This window comes from Lithobates pipiens, unplaced genomic scaffold, assembly GCF_037356315.1.
Source record: "Lithobates pipiens isolate NorthernLeopardFrog02 unplaced genomic scaffold, aLitPip1_a1.2 Scaffold_18, whole genome shotgun sequence".
Taxonomy (NCBI): Eukaryota; Metazoa; Chordata; class Amphibia; order Anura; family Ranidae; genus Lithobates; species Lithobates pipiens.
In genome coordinates, this window is record NW_027507758.1 from 272,607,784 (window position 1) to 272,632,252 (window position 24,469).

At 41.5% G+C, this 24,469-nt stretch overlaps 1 protein-coding gene across 50 annotated transcripts in view; it reads left to right on the forward strand.

The window, feature by feature from the left end:
* The window catches only part of TRDN (triadin), a 1,056,665-nt gene that overhangs the window by 148,754 nt on the left and 883,442 nt on the right, over positions 1-24,469 (forward strand). For all 50 annotated transcript variants that reach the window (XM_077486957.1, XM_077486959.1, XM_077486986.1 and 47 more), the window contains 2 exons: positions 8,365-8,391; positions 18,456-18,515. In XM_077486957.1, the coding sequence (XP_077343083.1) occupies positions 8,365-8,391; positions 18,456-18,515 (87 nt within the window). The remainder of the gene's footprint in view (positions 1-8,364; positions 8,392-18,455; positions 18,516-24,469) is intronic.

Below are 24,469 nucleotides of genomic sequence, written 5' to 3' on the forward strand. Positions count from 1 at the left end.
CAAAATACGTTCTACTACTCCTCCTGAGTATAACGATACCACATGTGTGAGACTTTTACACAGCCTGACCAAATACAGAGGCGCAACATGCAAGAAACACCGTCGGCGTTCCAGGGACACATAGCCTGCACATACCAAGAATTACACCCCCAAATACATTATGCTGAGCAAAGGGTAAAGAAAAGATTACCTGTGGTTTTAGAAGCGCAGTTGTCCACAGGAGGATATCACTGGTCCAGGCAGCAGGCAGGGACTTGGTCAGCAACAGCGAACACAGTTTTTCAGGCAGCAGGCAGGGATACTGTCCATATTACAGTCCAGGGTTAGTGCAGAGATGTCAGCAGTGCCAAAAATATTGGTCCTGGTAGTAGGCAGGTCCTTGTGGTGTGGTCAGTGCGGCATGATGGCAGTAAGTCCTACAGGCAGCAGACAAAAGTAGAGCCTCGTTCAGGACAGAATGGGGATAGGGGTAGAGGCTTCTCCCTCCCAAATCTCTTTGAAGCCTCCGAGTCTCCAGACCCTAATCTAGGAATAAGAAAACAAAGAAAATTGTTTTCTTCTTCCAGAAAAACTATACTGGAGCCCCTCACATATGTGAGACCCCGTGTTGAATCCCACTAGTCCAGTTGCAGAATACAAGATCAGTCCAAGAGGCAGGCAAATATCGTGGTCAAACAGTCCAAGGTCAGTTCCAGATCAGGCAGAGATATATACAGAATCGTTAGACAGAAGCATGGTCGAATAACAGTCCAGGGTCAGTTCCAGATGAGGCAGAGGTATGTACAGAATCGTTAGGCAGAAGCGTGGTCGAATAACAGTCCAGGGTCAGTTCCAGATCAGGCAGCGGTATGTACAGAATCGGCAGGCATAAGAGTGGTCAAATAACAAGCCAGGGTCCGTTACAGAGCAGGCAGTGGCATAAGGGGTGTGAAGGTGTATGAAGGCAGGAACTGAGGATTATGTTTACCATACTTCACTAAAAATTTATTGAAGTATGGTAACGCCGAAAACAGTCGCCTATACAGAGGCCTGGTTGGGAAGGACATTGTGCACAATAATAAGATGTGTCTTTTCTGACTCCTGCTTTGGTACACACCTTACATCTTTTTTGGCGTCTTTTGCCTGCTGGTGTGGGGGGAATTTTATCCGGAAAGTGGCGCTCGGAGAGTCGACTAACAACGTCTGATCGGATATTTTCTAGTGGGCCGTTTGGGAATAAAAGGGCTGTGAAAACTTCCTCCTGGTAGCCAAAGAAACGTTTGGGGTTTTGGGTGGCGTTGCTGTAAATTACATATGAATTGTAAATGGCCAATTGAAAAAAATAAATTACTACTTTTTTGTACCAATGATATGTCCGTCTTGAGACCAGATATGGTTCCATCATTTGGTCGTTGAAGTCGACTCCTCCCATGAACAAATTATACTCTGAAATACATTTGGGTTTCTTTACGGGGCCATTCCTTCTGGGGATTTCTACGAAGGTATCGTTGTGGATAGAAGATAACATGTACACATCTCTTCTGTCCCTCCACTTCACTGCCAGAACCTCCTTGTTTCTTAGACTTGCGGTTTCTCCTTTCCGCAGCTTCTTGTTCACCAGACTTTGAGGAAAGCCCTTCCGGTTCTTTTTTACAGTGCCACATGCTGGCGTCTTCTTCCGGTGAAGGTTGTGGAACAGGGGCAGAGATGTGTAGAAGTTGTCTACATAGAGGTGGTAGCCTTTATCCAGTAGGGGGTATATGAGGTCCCAAACAATTTTTCCGCTGGATCCCAAATAATCCGGACAATTAGGGGGCTGTAGCTGGGTGTCCTTCCCTTCGTACACCTTGAAGGAATATGTGTACCCTGTGGCTCGGTCACATAATTTGTAGACCTTCACCCCATAGCGGGCCCTTTTGCTGGGCATAAATTGCTTCATCCCAAGCCTGCCACTAAATTTAATAAGGGACTCATCCACACATATGTGTTGGTCCGGGGTAAACAATTTGGGGAATATTTCTGAAAAATAATTTAGTATTGGTCGAATTTTGTAAAGGCGGTCAAAATTTGGATCATTTCGTGGAAGGCATTGGGAATTGTCACTGAAATGTAAGAACCTCAGGATCATCTGATATCTGTGTCTGGGCATTACCGCGGAGAAGAGCGGTGAGTGGTGGAGGGGGTGGGTTGACCAGTAGGTACGTAATTGTTTTTTTTTTGTTGAGTCCCATATTAAATGTGAGGCCTAAAAAAAGCTTGAACTCCTCCACCGTTAGGTCTCTCCATTCGTAGGGACGGGCATAATAGGAGGTTGGATTTTGAAAAATACATTGTTGTGCATACAGGTTGCACTGGGCCACAATTGACGCCAACATGTCCTCCGTAAAAATTAAATTAAAAAAATCGATGGGGCTAAAATTCTCCGTGTCCACCTGGACTCCTGGCTGGGCGGTGAAAGGGGGAACATTGGCCTCTCCTGAATTAGGAGGAAGCCACAAGGGGTTCTGAAGGGCATAGGGAAGGCCAGCATGGCTCCTAACCCTTTGGGGCTGAGATGACACCCCACTGGTACTTGGCCTTTCTTGCTGGGGCACTGCGGTGCTGGTGGACGGCATTGCGGTGCTGGTGGACGGCACTGCGGTGCTGGTGGACGGCACTGCCTCACTAGAACGCCTTCGCTTGATGGGCCGGATATCTTCCTCCTCGGATTCATCAGTCAGTGTTTCACTGCTGAGGACTGGCTTATAAGTTACGTCGGCTTCAGAATCCGAATCCGAAAAGGAATCGGAAGAGGAGAGCTCCCCGTTGCTCTCGTCGGCCGCGGAAATAATTTGGTACGCCTCCTCAGCGGAAAAGACGCGTTTAGCCATTGTAGCACTGATGGGCACTGATGAGGTGGCACAGATGGGCGTTTTTGAGGTGGCACAGATGGGCGCTTTTGAGGTGGCACAAATGGACACTGATGGGTCGGCACAGATGTGCCCTGATTTATTGCACAGATGTGCAGATTTGTTGCATGGATGTGCACTGATGAGGCGGCAGATGGGCACTGCTTTGGCGGCAGATGGGCACTGCTGAGGCGGCACAGATGGGCACTGTTGAGGCGGCACAGATGGGCACTGCTGAGGCGGCACAGATGGGCACTGCTGAGGCGGCAGATGGGCACTGATGGGTCGGCACAGATGTGCACTGATTTATTGCACGGATGTGCACTGATTTATTGCACGGATGTGCACTGCTGAGGTGGCAGATGGGCACTGCTGAGGCGGCAGATGGGCACTGCTGAGGCGGCAGATGGGCACTGCTGAGGCGGCAGAGATGGGCACTGCTGAGTCGGCACAGATGGGCACTGCTGAGTCGGCAGATGGGCACTGATAGGTCGGCACAGATGTGCACTGATTTATTGCACGGATGTGCACTGATAAGGCAGCAGATGGGCACAGATGGGCACTGCTTAGGCGGCACAGATGGGCACTGCTTAGGCGGCACAGATGGGCACTGCTGAGGCGGCACAGATGGGCACTGCTTAGGCGGCACAGATGGGCACTGCTGAGGCACAGATGGGCACCGATTGGTACAGATGGGCACCGATTGGCACTGGCTGGCACTGGCTGGCACTGGTGGGCACTGGCAGGCACTGGCGGGCACTGGCGGGCACTGGCGGGCACTGGCGGGGCACTGGCGGGCACTGGCGGTGCACAGATGGAGCACTGGCGGTGCACAGGTGGGCACAGGTGGGCACAGGTGGGCACAGGTGGGCACAGGCGGGCACAGGCGGGCACAGGTGGGCACAGGTGGGCACAGGTGGGCACTGGCAGGGTAGATCTGGGCACTGGCAGGGTAGATCTGGGCACTGGCAGGGCACTGGCAGGGTAGATCTGGGCACAGGTGGGGTTTTTATCTGTTTACTGACAATTTTACACTCACAAGGCACATTCGGTCTCCTCACACGCTATCGCTGTGTGAGGAGACACGTTTGGCAATGGGTGATGATCTCATTTGTTTACATTTGAGATCATCACCCATTGGAGGAGGCGATCGCGCTGTAAACGGCCGCTGTGATTGGCCGTTTACAGCGATCTGTGATTGGCTGTGTCCAGCGGACACGGCCAACACAGATTTTCCCCGATGCGCGCTCCCGGGAGCGCGCGGGGAACTCTTAAAGGGGACGACGTCAATAGACGTAGTCCTGAAAATTGAGATCCGCGCTATACACGTCATTTTACTATAGCGCGGATCTCAAGTGGTTAATTTATAAATTGTACATGATATCAAAAACGCAATCCTAAAGAAGCCTTTTTGATGCCAAAAAGCCAAATGAACATCACCAACATAGGAACATGGTGCTTTGTCAGGCTGTCCCCACTGGCAAGATACCCCACCCCATGTTGGGGGCATGTGGTCTGGTAAGGTTCAGGTAAGGGAGAACACAATCACCCCTGCCCCTTTTGCTGGCCACCCTGGCTGCATGCTTGGATAAGGGTCTGTTATGGATATTGGAGACCTCATTTTTTTTATAGTATCCTTGATGTTTTTTTACATTCACCTGTTATTCTGGAATGCCTTGATGGCGAATGAATGAACCAGGCTGATGATAATACCACTGCTATTTTTGTGGCATCGCACTGCACCTGGAAGTTCTTTTGGCCAAACATAAACTGTACATAGTGCAGTATTTTCCTGCTGCTCAAAATGTCTCTATTGGCAAATGTTAATTCTCATGGTCAAATGCCCTTATAGCTAAGGTAACATGTCTACTACAAACACTGTTTCTGAGTAGCAACAGTCTTCTGAAGCATTTATCTAACAGTTTTATTTAAAAACTCCCCACTATTGTAACAACTGTATGCCTACCATCTGATAATCTACCAGTTGCACTGTATATGAATTTACCAATTTTTGTTCCAAGAAGAAATGTTCACAAACAACAAACCTGCTCTCTAAGAACCTAACAGGGGCATATTTTAGGAATATTGCACATATTATTCTAATTTCAAAAAGCTCTAACACAAATGATAAGGATCTTTATTTTCAGCTATGTGATTGGAGTTTTCAAAACATTGTACTAAAAATAGCTGTCACTTTTTTGATCCTCATTCTGAAATGCTGACTTTGGTAATTCAGCCTAGTTTCTTTTTATAGGAAACTAGGCTAAATTAACAAAGTTCAAACTAGTAACATTATTATTTGGTTTCCTAATAAAATACAAACACTGAGACTGTGCTTATATAAAATCCATTCAATAGACTGCAAAGTGCACCTATTTAAAAAATGAGTTAGTAAAAAAAATGTAAAAAAAGTCAGCAATAAGTAATCAGATGGACAACGCACATTGCATTAAAAACATCACTATTCTTCAAGAAGTGCTCCATTTCCTGCCACATGATCTGTTCCTCATGATAGGTCAAAAGGTCTACTAATTTGGTTGTGTTGCAGAACACTGACATCATCAAACTCTTCAAGTAGAACTATCTGTGAGGAAAAATCTAGGGCCAGTGGTTCTAATTGAAGACTTTGCTGATGTCAGTGCCCCACAAAGCACATCATTAGCAGACCATATGTTTTACATTGGAAAATGCCTACTTTTAAAAATCAGTCTTCTTTTGGATATTCCAGCAATAAGGTCTTCTGGTTCTTGGTCTGATTCTCGTAGTCTCTCTTATTCGTCTGCAGAAAAAAAGGGATCTGTTCTCAAAAATAGGGATGAACTTCGAGTTTGTGTCAAACTCATGTTCGACTCGAACATTGCCTGTTCGGCGAACAGTGAACAATTTGGGGTGTTTGCAGCAAATTCGAAAAGCCACAGAACACCCTGTACAAGTCTATGGGAGAAATCTAAAGTGCTAATTTTAAAGGCTAATATGCAAGTTACTGTCCTAAAAAGTGTTTGGGGACCCGGGTCCTGCCCCAGGGGACATGTATCAATGCAAATTTTTTTTTTAAAAACTGAAGTTTTTTCGGGAGCAGTGTTTTTAATAATGCTTAAAGTGAAACAATAACATGTAATATGACTTTCAATTTCATACCTGAGGGGTGTCTATAGTATGCCTGTAAAGGGGCGCATGTTTCCCATGCTTAGAACTGTCCCTGCACAAAGTGTCATTTCTGCAGGAAAAAAGTCATTTAAAATCACTGGCGGCTATAATGAATTGTCAGCTCCCCGTAATACAGAGAACAGTCATTGAAAGTCATTGATAAAAAAAAAGTGTGGGGTTCCCCCAAATTCAATTACCAGGCCTGGTATGGATATTAAGGAGAACCCCGCGTCAAATTAAAAAAAAAAATGACGTGGCATTCCCCCTAAATATCCATACCAGACCCTTCAGGGTATATTTTAAGCTTTTCTGATGGCAGAGTAAAACCTGGGTCAGCCAAAGCAAAGGGCACAGATAATGCCAATGAAATGCCTCGTGGACTTTTTCTGGGCCTTTCATGGGTTGTTTCTGTGCATCTATTTAGCATTCTCATACATCAGCCTTATCAGAACTGGCACAGCCAGGAGCTCCAAAAATGTGATATAAGATATTTTCATTGACAACAAGCAATGCTGATGCACTAGTATGTGTTTAAGTTTACACACATACAGTAGATACTTGTATTATAATTATTGACACAAATGCCTTTTGAGTTTTGCTAAAGCTCTAAAAATGCTGTGAAATTTTGTCCGTATATATGTGAGCCATTAAAAAAACATTTGTTATAATTTATTGCAGTCAGATTTTGTAGAGCTTTTATGGAGGATTTTGGTGAGATACTGTACAAGAGTTGATTTACTGAATGCAAATAGCCTGTTCACTTTCAAGGGAATTTGCACTTTGCAAGGGAAGTTTCCTTTAGCTTAGTGATGGTTAAAATTCATTTTTCAAAGACTACCCAGTCACCTATAGGAAATAAAGAAAAAAAACTGTATTTTTGCTGGAAGTCAGCATATCTTGATGGAAGTCAGCATGACTTCTTCACATTCACTATTCACTTGATGGAAGTCAGCATGTCTTCTTCACATTCACTAAGTTAAGGAAACATGCCCTTGTAAAGTACAAATTCCCTTGCAACCTGAACATCCTATTCGCCACTAGTAAAAAAAAAAAAAAAACACACAGGGGGTTATTTACTAAAGGCTAATCCACTTTGCACTACAAATGCACTTGTAATTGCAGTTGCTGTAGATCGCTGCTGATCTCAGGAAAAGTTCTGAAATGAGGGGAAACTCTACTAATTTTATCATCCAATCATGTGCAAGCAAAAATGCTGCTTTTTTATTTCCCTTGCATGTCCCCCTCAGATCTACAGGGACTGCACTTCCAAGTGCACTCAGGTTATTTTTAGAGATTATTTACTGAAATTAAGTGATACTGCTGTATGTTTGGTAGAATGCTGTGAGTGAAATGGGGATACAATTGATTTTTTTCAGATTAATAAGATTAATCATTTTTAACTTATTTGAATAAAACTATATGAATTTTTAATATATGTTGGTATTACTCTATTATAAACTTGCATCGTTGAAAAATCCCCTGCTCCATCCCCCCTCCCCCTTTTTTCCCTTTAGTTATACAAGATTAATAAGGGGTGTATATATATATATATATATATATATATATATATATATATATATATATATATATATATATATATATATATATATATATATATATATATATATATATATATATATATATACGTTCCTTTGATATCTCACAAGTCATCAAAGGAATGCACAATTTGGCTGCAGAAAGATTTCAATGACTGGATTAAAGAATTCCTAACCATCAGTATTACAGACTCAGGCTTAAGTGTGCCCAGATCAATAGATTACTTGTAACTAGAGTTTACTCTTTGAATTTAAGTAAAGGAAAAAATAAAATAAAAAAAAGATCATGTCATGAAAATCATGTTTTTTTGTATGCATTTCCATCCAAAATGTTTCAGTTCAGGTAATATGTGCAATAAAATACAGTGTAAAAGTATGCTTAATTAATCAGCTAGTTTATTCTTAGAATAAAGTAGTTGGCTACAAATTTTAATGTTAGTACCTGACTATTTTACTTAATAAATCATTTGTAATTCAGACAAATGGCAAGCAATTTGAATGAATATCACAGAAATAATTTTCTAAATATGCTTTTACACTAGGGGGTAGATTGTATTCACTAATATTAGCGGCTTTAAGTAATGATTGAATCCTATTCTAAATTACAGAATGTATTTTAGTTGGTTAGACTTAGCTTACTGAATGCAAACGTTCTTAAACTTCTACTATAGGTCATGTTCCAAGCAAACAAAGTAATCAAATCATAATGCAACCATATAAAAGGTTGTGCATGTTTAAAACAATTATTTACACATTATTACTCGTGTTCATTATTTTTTTTATTTTTATTTCAGGTGTGATACAGCCAATACATAGAAAAGGTAAGGTGATATAAGAGTACAAGGTAAACACAGTATGATTTATAGCATTTCCAATGGCTACCTGAGTATGTTCTTGATTAGCGCTATGAGGGACGGGGACCAAACATACCCTTCTGAAATGATATTTTTAGGGCATACTGTTGTGTGTATTCATTGTTATATCCTAAACACTTAGAAATGACAGTCTTCATATTTTTCTCATGGCAGAGTCACTTTAACTTTAGGAATGTTAGTTCCTGGCTTTCGTGCTCATGCTTTGGCTTCAATGATTTCTGAGTCTCTGACCTGGAATAAATATATGATTAAAACATACTAAAACTCATTTACAGCATGCTTGTTCAATTTCTGTGCCAGGCAATAAACATTTTTAAACAAGGGCCAGCAATGTCAGACCTGAAAAAGACACCTTTTAGCCAGACACTTCAGGTCACAACATCATGCAGATACCCAAGCGCTCAGAATTCAGGTCATAGAAAAGGCAGATCCTCCCATCAGAAGGGGAGATCATTTCTCTCTTCTATGTAGGGGAGAAGTCTATTGGATTTCTCAGCTTCGAAACATACATTCCAAAAGGACTAAATTATGAGTGACAATTTGTTTTGTTTTTATATACGGATGAATATGTTTCCTCCCCCCTGTGTTTCTTTCTTTTATGAATACATTTTTTTTATTTCATAGTCCCTTTTTTTTGGGAGTAGAATTGTAATTTTTGATCTGGTTTTTTTTTTCTCTAATTCTTTTTCTTGGTATTATATATCATTTATTTCTTCTTTACCATCCTCTATGATGCCTCCTTGAATAAGGATAATAATTAGTATGTTTTTCATACACATCTTGGTGCTTTTAACATATTTAAAAAAAATATATGTTTTTGACATGGGGTGTTTCTGAATCAAACACAAGACAGCCTACACCCTTACATTGCTGTGAGAAACTGGATTCTTTACCAAAAGAGCACATTACTGTACTATAAGTAGTTACTATGTATTGTGGGCAATGGCAGCCACCTTAGTTTTCTTATGCTAGAGACAATTTAACACTTTAAGATTGTGCATGTTATATGCAATCCGCATTTAGCACACAAAAAATAAATCAGGCAGCATGGACAGCCAGTCTCTGTTAAAAAACTGTTTCAATATGCACGCAAATTAAAGAGGAACTGCCGTCTGCTCACATAATTTGGAATAAAAACATCTTTGCCATTCTGAAGCTCCCCTCCAACCACTTTGCATATTATTTTATATATACTGTGATTCTGTACTTGTCAAATATGCTGCAGAAATCTTCCTCCACTGAGTCTGGCTGCAGCCATTTTAACTGTGGGCAGCTGAAGCTGCTTCCTGTTTACTTCCTAGCTTTACACAGACATGCAGAGGCACACCTCCAGCTCTGCAGCTCTCATTGGCCCTCTTATGACTCACTCCCACTCCCTTAATGCAAACTCTCACAAGAGTGAGAAAGAGAACGAGCTGTGTATGATGTCATAAGCCTAGGCTTTTTACCAGACAAAAAGATGGAGTGGGCTGTATAAGGTATTTACTGGCAGAAAAAAAATGTTTTACTATCCAAAGTTAAAACAACAAGGGTAGAAGATTTAATAGATGGAAAGTTGAAAACATTACTGAAGGTCCACTTTAATACATTCTCTTTATTGACCGAAAACATGTAACTTCACTTACCAGTCCATAGAACACATATGCGGTCCGTTTAGTTCCGAATTAAGATTTGGACACTTTTTTTCTTATTCGGCATTTCAGATATATCCAAATACCCAAATTACAATATAAACAAAGTTTACTAAATGCTCCGAATAACGCAATAAAATTCATCCAAATTTCGGAAATTCGGACTGAAATTCAAATCAAATTTTACATTGAACTCCAGTCAAATTCTCACTACACATATTGCTCTAATGACATACTGCGTGTGTTGTTAGAGTACCATTTCGAAATAATGCTGTTTTTGTTAAGCCAAAGGTGGTTTAAACAGTCATTGCAATCATTTGATGAAGTTTTTCTTTTGTTTGTTCACTTGCTTTAGATTTGAAAACAATATAACATTTTCATTTAGTCCATTTCAAAAATGTATCGATTTAATCATTTTGAATCAAAAAAATCTGTAAATATGAAGAAAATTCAAAAATTCCGAATATAAATTTCCAAAAACGAATTCCGAAAATGAATTGAACAAATCAACCAAATTTACCTAAACTAAATAACTTGATTAACAAATCAAAACAAAATTAAATTAAACTTTTTTCGTCATGCACATGTCTAGTTCATAGTAACAACTTATATTAAGGACATCTTATGCTAGCAAACAGAAAACTGACATGTTGGAGATTACCAGCTAGAGATGGCTCCATTGCTACAGATAACAATACATATGGGTATTTGGTATCACCTTGCATACTATCATTGCTTAGTTTAGTTTAAAAAAGATATTAGTGTATTCTTAGGAATTAGTGTGTTCTGGTGGGGAAGCAGCCCTCTTATCAGAACACAGTAGCTCAGTGAGGAGATAACTGTGCTAACATTTCATAGTTAGTACAGCAAGCTTCTCAGTTTTTTGTTCAGCCCATTGGCTTTGAATGAAAAAACTTAAAATGTGTACCAGGCTTTAGTGGCCAGTAAACTATTCAATGGTTGCCATTTGTATCATTATCTTCCAGCCAATTTTAACAAAAGTCAAGACTCTGTGTATGAACCTGCAATGCAGGGGCTTTACAGGGGCATTGAAACAAATTTTAAAAGTATTTCTTGGTGTCATGCCAACACTATCGTTAGCTTAGGCTGCCTTTTTTAGGCCATAATAGGTTCACTTAAAGCCAGTTGAATACGTGTTCAATGGTTTATCCCTCAAAACTGTCCATGAATGCAAATCAGTTGATTTTAAAAGCTTTCCTTCTTGATCTTGGTTTTAAGAGGCTTGAGCAAAGCTGTACATGTGGTGCTATTAATTTATTTAATGTCCAACTGCAGACACGTAGTAAACTTTATTTAATCACACTAGCAAAACTAAATTTATTGTTGTCAGTGGATTCATTTGTTTTATTCATTACAAATGTATTATTTTAATAGCCTGTTTTATTCAGGTTATTTACCACACAACAAATAATTTTCCATCCTGCAACCTTAAACATTGGAAGAGAATAACAGACACGTTAAGAGCATCCTTTTTGTCTGCAATATTTTACAACGGTTCTGATTAATTCCTCATTATTTTTCTACCATAAACTCCTTATCGTGTTTTTCTTGCTTGGCAGCATAAAACTTAACAAGTACACTAACACTCTAACATGAGGTCAAGCGAAAGAAGCATAAGAAAATTAGGCGTATTGTGAATGCCTACGGGATAATGAGGGATCTAATAATAAAATGCATTCTCTAAAAAAAATATACAGCCTCTCCATAATGTAATAAACTTTTCACAAACTGCACAGTTGCCAAGGTAACCAAGATTATCCCAGCAGCCTCTACATCATGTCAATTTTTGCTGAATGCTAGCTGGTAATATTAGGATTTATTAACAATGTGTCACATTGATAAGAATAAATTGCATATTTTACTCTGGGCATGTAAGTCTTCTTTAAAATGAGATCCTCTTTATCAACTTAGCAGGATAATATGATGTGATTACCAGAAAATTAAAGTCATTTGTCATAAAGAATGTGGCATATCAAAATACTCAATAGGGAAGAAATTGACTTCTGAGTGTATTTATACAATTGCTATTGTGCACCTATTTGGTATTTGTGTTGGACCATCATCAGTAGACTAATAAGATATAGGCTTGCTGCAGTTTTGGCCAATGAAGAATGACAGCGGTGCCATTGACACAATATACATATAATATGTTGTCACCAATATTACAGTTGGTGAGTATATTTATATACAGTATTAACCAGGAAAGGTATGCAACCGAGTGATAACAATGCAAATAACAGTTATTCCACCAACAAGATCCAAATATCTAAGTTCTTTGTTTAAAACAAAACTGCTAAAAGATTTCCATTACCTCCTTTACTGGCCTTAATCTTTCTTTTCTTTAACAAAGCTATTAAAGATAAATCTGTCATGCATGTCAAGAAATGCAGTTAAAAACGTGTTTATGCTTTTATGTCTCCTTGTTTTAAAGCAACCTACTTAACTTTTAAAGGCATATAAACCATTAGAGAACTTTAGATTTTTACAGACTAATGTGTTTGTTTAAACTCTTTTTACCACAGAACTATGTGTAGAATTGTTCAGTTTATTTAGATTGTGACATCTCAGCTTTTATAAAGAATATAAATACTATTTTTTTAGTCTTTATTCCTTAAAAAAAATGTAGAAAGAAAAAAAAAATGTTACCACAGGTAAATTTCCCTTTTTTCTCCGTCATTAACTAATTTAAAATCATTCAAGTGTACTTGTTACTGAACTGAAAGCACATACACTGACAATTGTTATAGTCAAAAATAATGTCACACCCATTATTGAAATGTTGGTCAGAGCTTGAAAGGTTGAACACTGCCCTGCCACTTGGCTTTTAATATAATATAATGTATAATATATCACATTAGGACTTAATTTACTGACAGCAAATATGCTGTTCACCGTGTAAAGGATTTTCCTCTTAGCATAACAAATGAGGTGATGCGGTGCTGATTTTTATCATCCAATCATGTGCAAGTATGATATAACTTTTTTCCCTTGCACATGGTTGGGTATTTGTTGAAAGGTGAATTTTCATCACATTCACTAAGCTATAGGGAATTTACCCACAAAGGAAATATTATATTTTAAAGTTAAGTGACTATTTTCCCTTACGCCAGCCATACATGGTTCAAATCTCGGCCGTTTAAGCAGGAAAATGCTGAGATTCAAATTGTTAATGGGTGGGCTGAATGTACCAAGTTGATCAATCAATGAACTTGGGTACAATCAGCCTGCTGGATTCTGTTATGATTATCGCTAGCGGCTGATAAAACCACTAGTGATAATCAATGTCTTCTCCCAGCGGGGATGGCTTCCACCCCGCTGGGAGAAGACAATGGTCCGGCAGGAAGAATGCCCGCATTAACACTGTCTGTGTTTATAGGCGAAACAAACAAATTTCTTTCCTGCAACCATGGTTGCAGGAAAGAAATCTGCTCCATGCATGGCCCGCCTTAGTAAATTAACCCCACTGAGTTATCCACAGAGATATTAAAGATGTTACAGGGAATGGTACAGAGTTGCACCTTACAAGCTGGCACTGTCTTTGTATATTTAAGTATGCAAGCAATGTGCAGACATATTGCTAGGTACCTAAATTTAGCCCCTGGTCGCTTACATTTTTCATCTGCTTCTCATTGACTACAATATTAAAAAAGTTGAAAACAGCCAGATCAAAATGGCAAAATGTTTCATTTATGGAACACGTAAAAAAATTAATAAAAGAGAAGGAAATTTAACAATGATATTCATATAGGCAAGCAGGCAAATAGAAGAACATTGTCTTATCCTACAATTCTTCCTTCAACAAATCAGAAATTAAAGGCAATAGAAAAAACACTGTGCTCAGAGAAAGCCTCTGTTAACAGCACAGAGCCTGAGCAATAAATAGGACAGACTCTGTGGGGAATTAAAGCCAAATGCCATTGTAGATGTGTTGCCTTTAAAAAAGATATAAACCCAACATTTCATAATTCTGATATCGCCTACTCTACCACATACGTGTATGAAAAAGTATTCTGTCCCCATTACATTGCTTCTTTTGTGAGAATTCCCTGGTGTTCTCGCCAGTTGATCTGTTTTCCTTTTAAAAACTGACCACACCAGACAAGAGAGCACAGCATGATCAGGTTTCTGGCTGCTCTGGGAACTCAGTCTGCTCTCCTCCAATGATCAGACCTGTGCTGATATCCCCCCCAACACACACACAGCTGTTCACTAGGAAGACCAGTGTGCTCCTGTTTCTCCTCCCCTAGCTCTCTGAGCTTCTTGTAAAGCTGAGAACAGAGAGTATGTGAACAAAATTGTATTTATAATGTTTTTTATATGTACAGTACTTTGCAAATGTTTTAGGCAAGTGTGTGAAAATGCTGTAAATTAAGAATGCTTTCAGAAATAGAAGTGTTAATAATTTATTTTTATCAATTGACAAAATGGAAAATAAATGCACAGAAGAGAAAATCAAATCAATATTTGGTGTGACCGCCATTTGCTTTCAAAATGGGATCAGTTCTCCTAGCTACACCTGAACAAAGTTTTTGAAGGAACTCAGCAGGTAGGTTTTTTCAAACATCTTGGAGAACTAACCACAGATCTTCTGTGGCTGTATGCTGCCTCAGATCCTTCTGTTTCTTCATATAATCCCAGATATCGCAATTATGTTAGGATCAGGACTCTGTGGGGGCCAAACCAGCACATCCAGGACTTGGAGTTTGAGATTTGGTTAGGATTAATTTAGATACTTTTCCATCATGCCATACCATCAGGGAGGAGTGTGATTGGCCCTGAATTTTTTTCTGCAGCAGGACAACAACCCCAAACATACATCCAATGTCATTAGGAACTATTTTTAGCATAAAGAAGAAGTTCTGGAAGGGATGGTTTTGCCCCCACAGAGCCGTGATCTCAACATCATTGAGTTTGTTTCGGATTACCTGAAGAGACAGAAGGATTTGAGGCAGCATACATTCACAGAAGATCTGTGGATAGTTCTTCAAGATGTTTTGCATTTTACAATTAGATAAAAATAAAAACATTTTAAAATATATTTTTGAAAGCATTTTCACTTTACAGCATTGCTTCAGAAATGTGTAAAACTTTGGATAGTACTCTATACACAAATGTTTTACCTTTCATTGCAATGGGTTGTTTTACAAGCCAAGAGTTTACATATACGTTAAAGAGAACACAGATCGATGTTGAGAGTTGACATTCAGACACCAATGCTATTATTGGCCATCTAAGACTGATGTACTTTAGCAATCCAGATGGTTTAAGGGGAAAATAAGAGATCAGAATTTACATATATTGTTTTCAACACTTATAGTACTTGCTAAATTTGGTGGTTAACGTGGTTCTAAAGGCAGAAGGTTTTTACCCTAATTCATTCTTTGTATTAAGGTACAAAACCTTTGAACCTTAACCTCCTTAGCGGTAATCCCGAGTCTGGCTCGGGTTGGAATTTTAATTACAATAGCGGTAACCCCGAGCCAGACTCGGGCTTGCACCGCTCGATGCAGGGGAGGACACAGGTAACGTTACTTACCTTGTCCCCTGGATCCAGCGATGTCCTCCGCGCTGTGTGATCGAGCTGTCCTCCGCTCGATTCACAGTGCCGAATGCCGCCGAGCTCCGTTCCCTGCGACGTTACGACGCACGGGAGCGGAGAACGGCGGCAAATTCAAAAATGTAAAAAGACACAAAACACACACAGCACTGTAATCTTACAGATTACAGTGCTGTAGTAAAAAATACACACCCCCTTTGTCCCTAGTGGTTTGTGCAATGCCCTGCATGCACTTTTATATTATAAATACTGTTTTTTACTGCTTGGAATTTGGAGATTGTCCATAGCAACCAAAACATGTCCCTTTTTCATTTTTTTTTGGATTTGATTACATTATTGAATAATTTTTATTATTCTTTATTATATTATAAACTTTATCATACCCGGGATGTCCGCTAGACTCTGGTTTGAAGAGATTTCAGAGCGTTATTCCTAAGAATTACAGGACTACAAAATAAAAGCCAGATTTCCATGCAAAATAATTGTACCGCTTTCAGCACCTTATTCCAGACTGAATCATACCGCCAGGGAGGATAATACAGTTAAGGTAGTTCCTTCCCCAGCCCCTCCCATTTATAATTACCTGAGTTGTAGCACTTTGCCTCTCTCTCCTCACTGGACAGAGAGGCAGAAATGGAAGCCATTGGCTTCTGCTGCTATTGCAGGGCCAAGTGTGGCAAGAGTGGTGGGCGGGGCTTGGGATCAAGATAGCATGCCTGCCCATATAGCAGGCAGCTTGCTATGAAGGCACTCGGCAGGAGGGAACCAAGAAGAAAAGGATTGAGGCTGCTTTGTGCAAAACCATTGCACATAGCAGGTAAGTATAACATGTTTGTTATTTAAAAAAAAAAATAAGTTTACAAATCAGTTTACTTTGAACTGTGTATTGTGGAGCAGAAAAAAATAGCTATTCCAGGTGGAGATGAAACAAAAGCTCATGAGATAAAATAATGATGCTGGAGATAATAACTAAATGTTAATTTCACACAGAAACGTATCTATTTCACATTGATGCAATATTTATTTTTGTAAATTAATCAAACGATTAAATTATGTGAACATTAAACTAATTAACACATGTAGAATAAATCAGGTTTTGTTAGCTGGAGCTATAAAAACATTTTTGCCAGTTAGTAGGTTCATTTAGGGATACTTTATGTAATAACAATGTAGATATGCTTAACTATCTGCTTGTTATTTATGGGAATTGTTGTTGGCCATGGATTATTGATGTTTTACTCACCAAAGGTTATTGTAAGCAACTGCTAGGTACAGTATCATAAATGCAAAGGGAGCGGAATTTTTCACCTATCAGCTGCGGTCAAAGAAAATGTGTTCCAATTTCCCTTCTAGCTACTGTCATCATCTAAAAGATGAGCCTTCAAGACAACAAGATTTGCAAGCTGATTTGCTGTTTCTAAAGGCAACAGCCCTGGATAATATTGTTATCCTCTGAAATTTCTCTCTCCTGTGTTAGCATGTACAAAACTAGTAATACTCGTTTTGAAATTTCCATTTGTATACCTAATTAAAATAATACAAAGGTATTTACCACTGTTTAAGCTATGCTTTTGCGCTATTTTTTGGCCGCTAAGGGGGTGCTTTTAACCCCAAACAAGGGGTTAAAAACTCCTTTTCAGCATTTTTGCACTTTTGAGCACTGGGCAGGGGCGTTTTGGGAGCGCTGTATTCAGTGCTCCCAACCTGCCCCAAAGATGCTACTTGCAGGACTTTTCCAAATGTCCGCAAGTGCATCGCCCCAGTGTGAGGGCACCCATTGCATAGAATGGGAGGCAGTTTTTAGGTGCTTTACAGGCACTATTTCTACCTCTAAAATGCCTGAAAACTGCCTCAGTGTGAAAGGGGTTGAACTGTTTTATATCTAAAATATATGTGTATATATGATTCCTTCAAAATGTATATCTTCAATAAAATAATCAAAATATTCTGTACATCAAAATACAACAAAATTAGCGGAGTTATACTGCTATGTAATCCTCCGTTTGGTAACTAAAGCAAGTTCACATTATGCTAGCAATGTCATTTTGTTCTGTCAAATCAGTAAATGTTACCAGCAACATTTGGGGTCTACCACACTGGACATAATTTTAATTGTTTAGGCAGATCCATATGCTACTCTTTGACTGGTACATTTTGTTGTTCTGACAAACACAAGTTTGACTCTCTTTTTCAGTTTAGATATGTGTTAGGACATCCTAGACTTGCATAGCAAATAATGGCATTGATCTACTAATGGTGTAGAATGTTCACTTAGTCCAGGGAACTTGTTTTCTCTTCAAACATCCAATAATCACAGGAATTGTTTTTTTTGTTTTTTTTGTTTTTTGTGAATTTCATTTGTACATGATAAAATGACTGAAATGAAATTAGCTCTACTGTGCAAAATGAACATTTTAGTATTTTCGCTAAATACTCTCCCATAATGAGTAGTTTTATAGCTCAATCGTCTTTAGTTACTGTTGAGACATGGGGGAGCTAGACAAGCCTGTAAAGATGAACTGAGTAAATCCAACATAAAAATTGTCTGGCTAACAAAGGACAGGTAAAGCCATTAGATAAGTTGGCTAGAAGGAAAGACAGTGTATGTGCAGACTTTTATGCTACTTTACCTATAATTGATAGGCTCAAGAATCCATATTTTAGGATACTATTTATCTATTTTTATTTTATTTTTTCTATTTGAAAGAAAACCAAATTTGTTTACTTGTGCCTCAGTTTTATTTTCAGAATATAAAATATAGATATTCGCTTGTTTTAACAGATTTCTTTTTTTTTTTTAGTGGTCCACATAGACAGAGAAGAAATACATGAACAACTTCAAATCAAATCTGCGCAAAGACGTAAGCAAACGCATAAGTGATTAGATACAGGGTGTACTCTAGATAAGAATGAAAATATTAATATTATTTTTTAGATTATGTATACTAATTAGCTGGCATGTACTGTGTGTCAAAACTGAGTACTGTTAACCAAAAGCTGAAAGCCTCAATCAGGGACAGAGCCCAATATAAAAATATGTAATTCTGTTTATCAATGAAAGAAATTCTGCTGAAGGGAAAAAGATCTGATCCTTTGATAATTTCAGATCACTATGTGTTGCTTTGATATTTTTCTGTCTGTGTTTTGTAGCTCGAAGACTTTAATACTAGACTCAAGGATACTGTATATCAAGACAGGAAATCATTTTATCCTTGACTAGTTTTTCTTCAGAATGCAGTTTAAAGGAAAAAAAAGTTAAACTTTAAAACACCTACCGTACAACATTACAGCATCCTCTCAAAAGCCATGAGTTAAAGGGAAGCTATAACAGGTCTGGGTCAATTATATATATATATATATATATATATATATATATATATATATATATATATATATATATATATATATATAAAATCATTTAACGTTTATAAACTGCTATGTTATATCTGTAAAAAAAAAAAAAAAAAAAAATATATATATATATATATATATATATATATATATATATATATATATATATATATATATATATATATATATATATATATTTATGGCTGAAGCCCTATGACCGATACGTATCCGAACAATACAAACTTATCATGAGATACCCTATATGAAATGGACCTGAAAGTGTGCCCTGGTCTAATGGACGGTATACCAAAATAAGGGGGCATACCCAGTAAATAGAAATGAATGTGTTTGAAGAGAAATGTTTTGATAAATGCCCTAAAAAAGGGGATGGGAGGGTGGGTATTGCGCACAGGAAACCGACAAAGACCACAGGCGAGTGGGCTGGTTAAATACCCCCCGGGCTCCTCCCATAAATTCAGGCCACCATACTGGCCTTCTTACTTATGGCTGAAGCCCTATGACCGATACGTATCCGAACAATACAAACTTATCATGAGATACTCTATATGAAATGGACCTGAAAGTGTGCCCTGGTCTAATGGACGGTATACCAAAATAAGGGGGCAAAACACTTAGGTAGGGATAAGAGAGTTTTATTGTTTCCAGCTTAACCTTTATTGAGCAAGTTGAGTGAATGCTCGAGACATATCTACCTGTGGGTTAGGGATGTACCGAGTGAAGCAGGCCGATTTCCACCTGCCCAATCTTTTGATGACGTGGTCCGGGACCCCATGTCGGGATGCGGATGAAGCTGCTCCGATGCGGAAGGAGTGGCCGGAATACTCACCGGGATTGAGGAGCAAGTTGCGGAGGAGAATCCTAACATGTTTAATGAACTGGCAGTTCGTTAATGGTTTGACCGGGAAGGGCAAAAGAGGGCTAGAGTCCGGGAGCTCGGGTAGCCGAGAGAGTAACTGTGTAAGCACAGCGACCGGGCACCAGGCGTTGTTGGTTTTGTAGAGGTGGATATCTACGCCGGTGCCTGTCTGCTGGGTCTTGGTTACCGAGAGGTGGAGGATGAAGTGGTCCTGGTGACGGAGCAGGTGACGTCTGCGAAGGACTGGAGTGTGTGGGCTGTTATGAGTGAACTCGCTGGGCCATAGGAAGCCATAGTAGGCCAGGTAAATGGCTGCCTGTATGACCAGACTGGGGAGAACACCGAAGGGGTAGCTGGTAAGCATGGTGGACATGTCCCTGAAGATGGAACTGGTGATGGGGAGCCGTTTGACTTTTATTGGCGGCTGTTGCTTCTGGATGCCGCGCAGGATGGCTCGGATCGCGTGGGACGAGAAGATGGACGGGATGGTAGGATTCTGAAGTGAGAGGAAGTGCTGTATGCCAGCTAAGTATAAGCGGATGGTGTTGAATGACAAGGCCAGTTGATTATGGCAGTATGAGGTGAAGGCTAGTATGTGCCTAGCATCTGTGGGGGTGCCTACTGTGGAGGCAACCAGAAATGTCTTGAACGCCTTCCAGGCTACCCGGTAGGCTTTTAGAGTATTGTCCGATAGTGAACGGTTGATGAGCTGAGTGGCTCTATGTAGATGCGGCTCTAGTCCAGGGTCAACTGAGACCAATGCGGGATAGGAGCTGAGACCGTATCTGCACTGGGAACCTGCTGAAAGAAGGACAGGAAATTAAAGCGGAACAATGCGTCAGCTGCACAGTTGTACTTTCCTGGGATAAACGTGCAGTAAACATTAAACTGATGCTGCAGAGACAGCTGCACCAGCCTGCGTAGGAAGGACATCACGGAGAGACATTTGGACCTGCCCTTGTTGACAATTTCGGCTGTGGCCTGGTTGTCGGTGGTGAAACCTACAGTTTGTCCTGTCCAGGTATGACCCCAGAGCTGGGCGGCTGCTACCATGGGGTAGAGCTCGAAAAGGGATGAAGACTGACTAAACCCAGGGATCCTGAGTATTTGAGAAGGCCAGGGTCCGGCGAACCAATGGTGGCCAAAAATTACCGCAAACCCTGGGGAGGCTGCGGCATCTGTCACTACCTGTGGCGAGAGAGGTGAGATATACGGGATGAACAGAGAGATACTGTTCCAGGTGGACAGGAACTCGTCCCACATCGACAGGTCTGCTAAGGCTGCGGTATCTAGGCATAGGATTTGATCCGGGTCTTGTGCCTGAGAAAGGTAGACCAACAGGCATGAGACAAAGGAGTGACCTTGTGGAATTATACGCATGGCATAGTTGAGCATGCCCAACAGCGACTGTAGCTGCCTCTTTGTACATCCCCTGGTGCGGGTGAACTCGTGGAGAACTGCCCTGATGCGGGTCAGTTTGTCGAGGGGCAGGCTGGCCTGCATGGAGCTGGTGTCTAGATTGACTCCGAGGAAGGTGATTGATTGCGCGGGCCCGTCCACCTTATGTTCAGCAATGGGAACATTGAGGTTCCCAAAGACGGTCCTTAATTTGTCGAGGTCCCTTGGAGGTGTGCCTGGCTGTTCGATCAACAGGAAGTCATCCAAGTAGTGGATAACTTGCTGACAACCAACTTTGTGCAGGAGAATCCACTCGAGAGACTGAGCGAACGTGTCGAACAGCCACGGCTGCTTTTGGAGCCAAACGTTAACTTAGTGGCGAAATAATATTGATCTCTCCATTTAATTCCGTGCCAGCACCAGAGGGACGGGTGGATAGGCAATAGTTTAAAGGCGTCGAATATGTCGGCTTTGGCCAGCCACGCACCTGTGCCTACTTTAAGGATGGCCTGAATCGCCATGTCCACAGAGGCGTATTTTAATGAGAACTCTTCGGAAGGAATCAAGGAGTTTAAGCTGGGAATGTGGGAAGAACGAGGCGCAGACAGGTCGTACACCAAACGACCTTTTAATTAGAAAATTTGCCCTTGACAAGCCCAATAGGGCTAACTCTCCACGTATTGAAGGGGGGCTGTGTGAAGGGACCTATGACAAAGCCTCGTTCCACCTCGTTCTGCAGCAGTTGGTCAATGGCCTGCTTGTCAGATGCTGCTGAGCGGAGGTTTCTGCACTCGTAGGTCTGGTGGGGTAGGGAGATGAGGCCGGTGTGGAAGCCTGTCGTGAAGCCACCGATGAGGAAGGTGGCTAGTGAAGGAGTGGGGTGCATAGTGAGGTAGAAGCCCAAGCAAAGGACGTCTATGCGGCTCAGTCATGAGCCCTTGTGTGCTTTGACCTCGCACAAATTTCTGGGGTGCGCTCTGTGACATACGACACAGATGTGCAGTAGGCGGCACTGGCTAAAATTGCACGAGCCATAGTTATAATTATTGGCGCAGGGCCTGATTGGCCTAGGGCTGCACCAGAGGTGGAGGGGAACTCTACCGGGCGACTAACCGGTATGTTGGCGCACCAGGAAGCTGTATGGGTGGAGGACTGGCAGATGGCACACAGGGTTGAACGAAGGCCGGCAAAATGCCGGCAGAACAGTTCGGTGTCCATAAGGCTCCAGTCTGTGGGTGACTGGAACTGTGCCAGTTTAGCGGCTGCCTTGGCTGAGAACGACCGATGATAGTCGTAAAAGGAGAAGCCTCCGTATTTGTATCCTAGGTCCACTACCGTGTGGAGGTACAAATCCAGCTCTTCCCTCCTGGCAGGGGATGCTGAGCAAATTACGTCTCTCAGCATCCCAAAGGCTAGGGCAAACTCTGGGATGGAAAGTTTACGATTCAGCCTGGGGTCCTTAGCTTTGAGGACTACGGAGACATCTCCCCAGGTGTAAGCCTTGTTCTTGGCAAGGTCATGTACCGAAATAAGCAGGGAGGCAAGGTTGACATCCTTGCCGTCCAAGATGTCCTTCCTTATGCCGGCCGGCACCAGATGTGCTGGACAGACCACGGGACATGTTCCTTCGTTACCTGTCGGCAGTGGTGACGGGACTGGAACCGGAACAGGGGTGGTTGTGGCTGGGAGAGTTTCTAGGAGCGTCACTCTGGCCTGGACGTCCGTGACCGTATTGGTTAGGGACGACACCATAGCATGCAGTTGGCCTATAGCCACTGAGATGGACTGGAGCGTAGCCTGAGGCGGGGTACTAGGCCCGGCCATAGCTGGTGGGGTAGAGAGGAGCCTGAAAAGCTCTGCCTTCCTAGCCGTAGCGGGGAAGGGAATGCCCCTGCGTCTCAGCTCCGCTGTCAGCCTGGGGATAGTCCAACCCCTGAAGGACTGTACGCTGTCGCTCACTGAAGGCGGGCGAGGAGACAAGGGGGCGGTAAGGTCTTCGCTGCCGAGTTGGGACATGGCTCCAGGTGAATCGTGCCCTAGGAGTGATGTCCTATCTCTTTGGGGACGAAGGATAGACGACCGGAACCTATAGAGGGTGACATAAGTCAAGACTGTTTCTCTATTTTACCAAGCAAATCCACTTATTGCTGAGCACTAAGGCGGGAGCGAACGTGTATACATATATATATATTGTCACAAGCCTTCACATACATATATATGTATGCCAGCATGGTTGCTGGTGCATTTTCCACGCCTTCCCTTCTCTCCCCTTTTTTTTTTTTTTTACCTGGGAAGATAACGTCCAAGCTGGTGCAGGGTGGACCTACTGAATTTGACTGACCTGGAGAGAGAAACAACAGAAGACAATTGGTGAGGAGCCTAACTAGTAAACTGAAGAGTGACGTAAATGGCTGGCTAACACGACCGAAGTGCACCGTTGAGTAGACATTTTTCGCCACCACTCCTTTTTTACCACCGCCATTTATTTATCATCATCATTTTTTTTCCCCTTTTTTTTTTTTTGCTGTCCCAATCCGACGTATCATTTGCGTAAAGGACGAAGTGTGAGATGACCCGTGTCCAATGCGGGAGCGTGAATAAGTGCTGTAATTGTGACCGTACAATAAGGCAACCTGTTGGAAAAAGTGAAATGTGGCCGTTCCCTCTGGGGCACCCCGAACCGAATCGATGCATCACGGATGCTACTGGATTCGAGTCGGAGCGCTGTAAGTGACAGTGAAATGAAGCATGATTGCCATGACAGAGGCACGAAATGGTCGCGTCGCAAGTGCGACTGACAACAAAGTGGACTCTGGAGCACGTACTGAAATGTGGGAAATAACCTGGGGCGAACCGGAACGAATCGGTGCATGTGTATGTGCGACTGGATTCGAACCGGAGCGCGGAGCGTGACAGTGAAATGAAATGAATAACTTCTGTCATGACAGAGGCCTGGATCGGCTGGCCACGAACTGCGACTGAAACCGAACCGGTCTCTGGAGCATGCACTGAAATGAGGCTGAAAAATACCTGGGGCCATCCGGACGAATCGATGCACAGGGATGCAACCGGATTCGAACTGAACGCACTACGTGACAATGAAATGTTTCCCATGATAGAGCTACGAATCGGAGAGGACGCAGCCTGCGACCGTCAACGAGCGGGCTCTAGAGCATGTACTGAAATGAG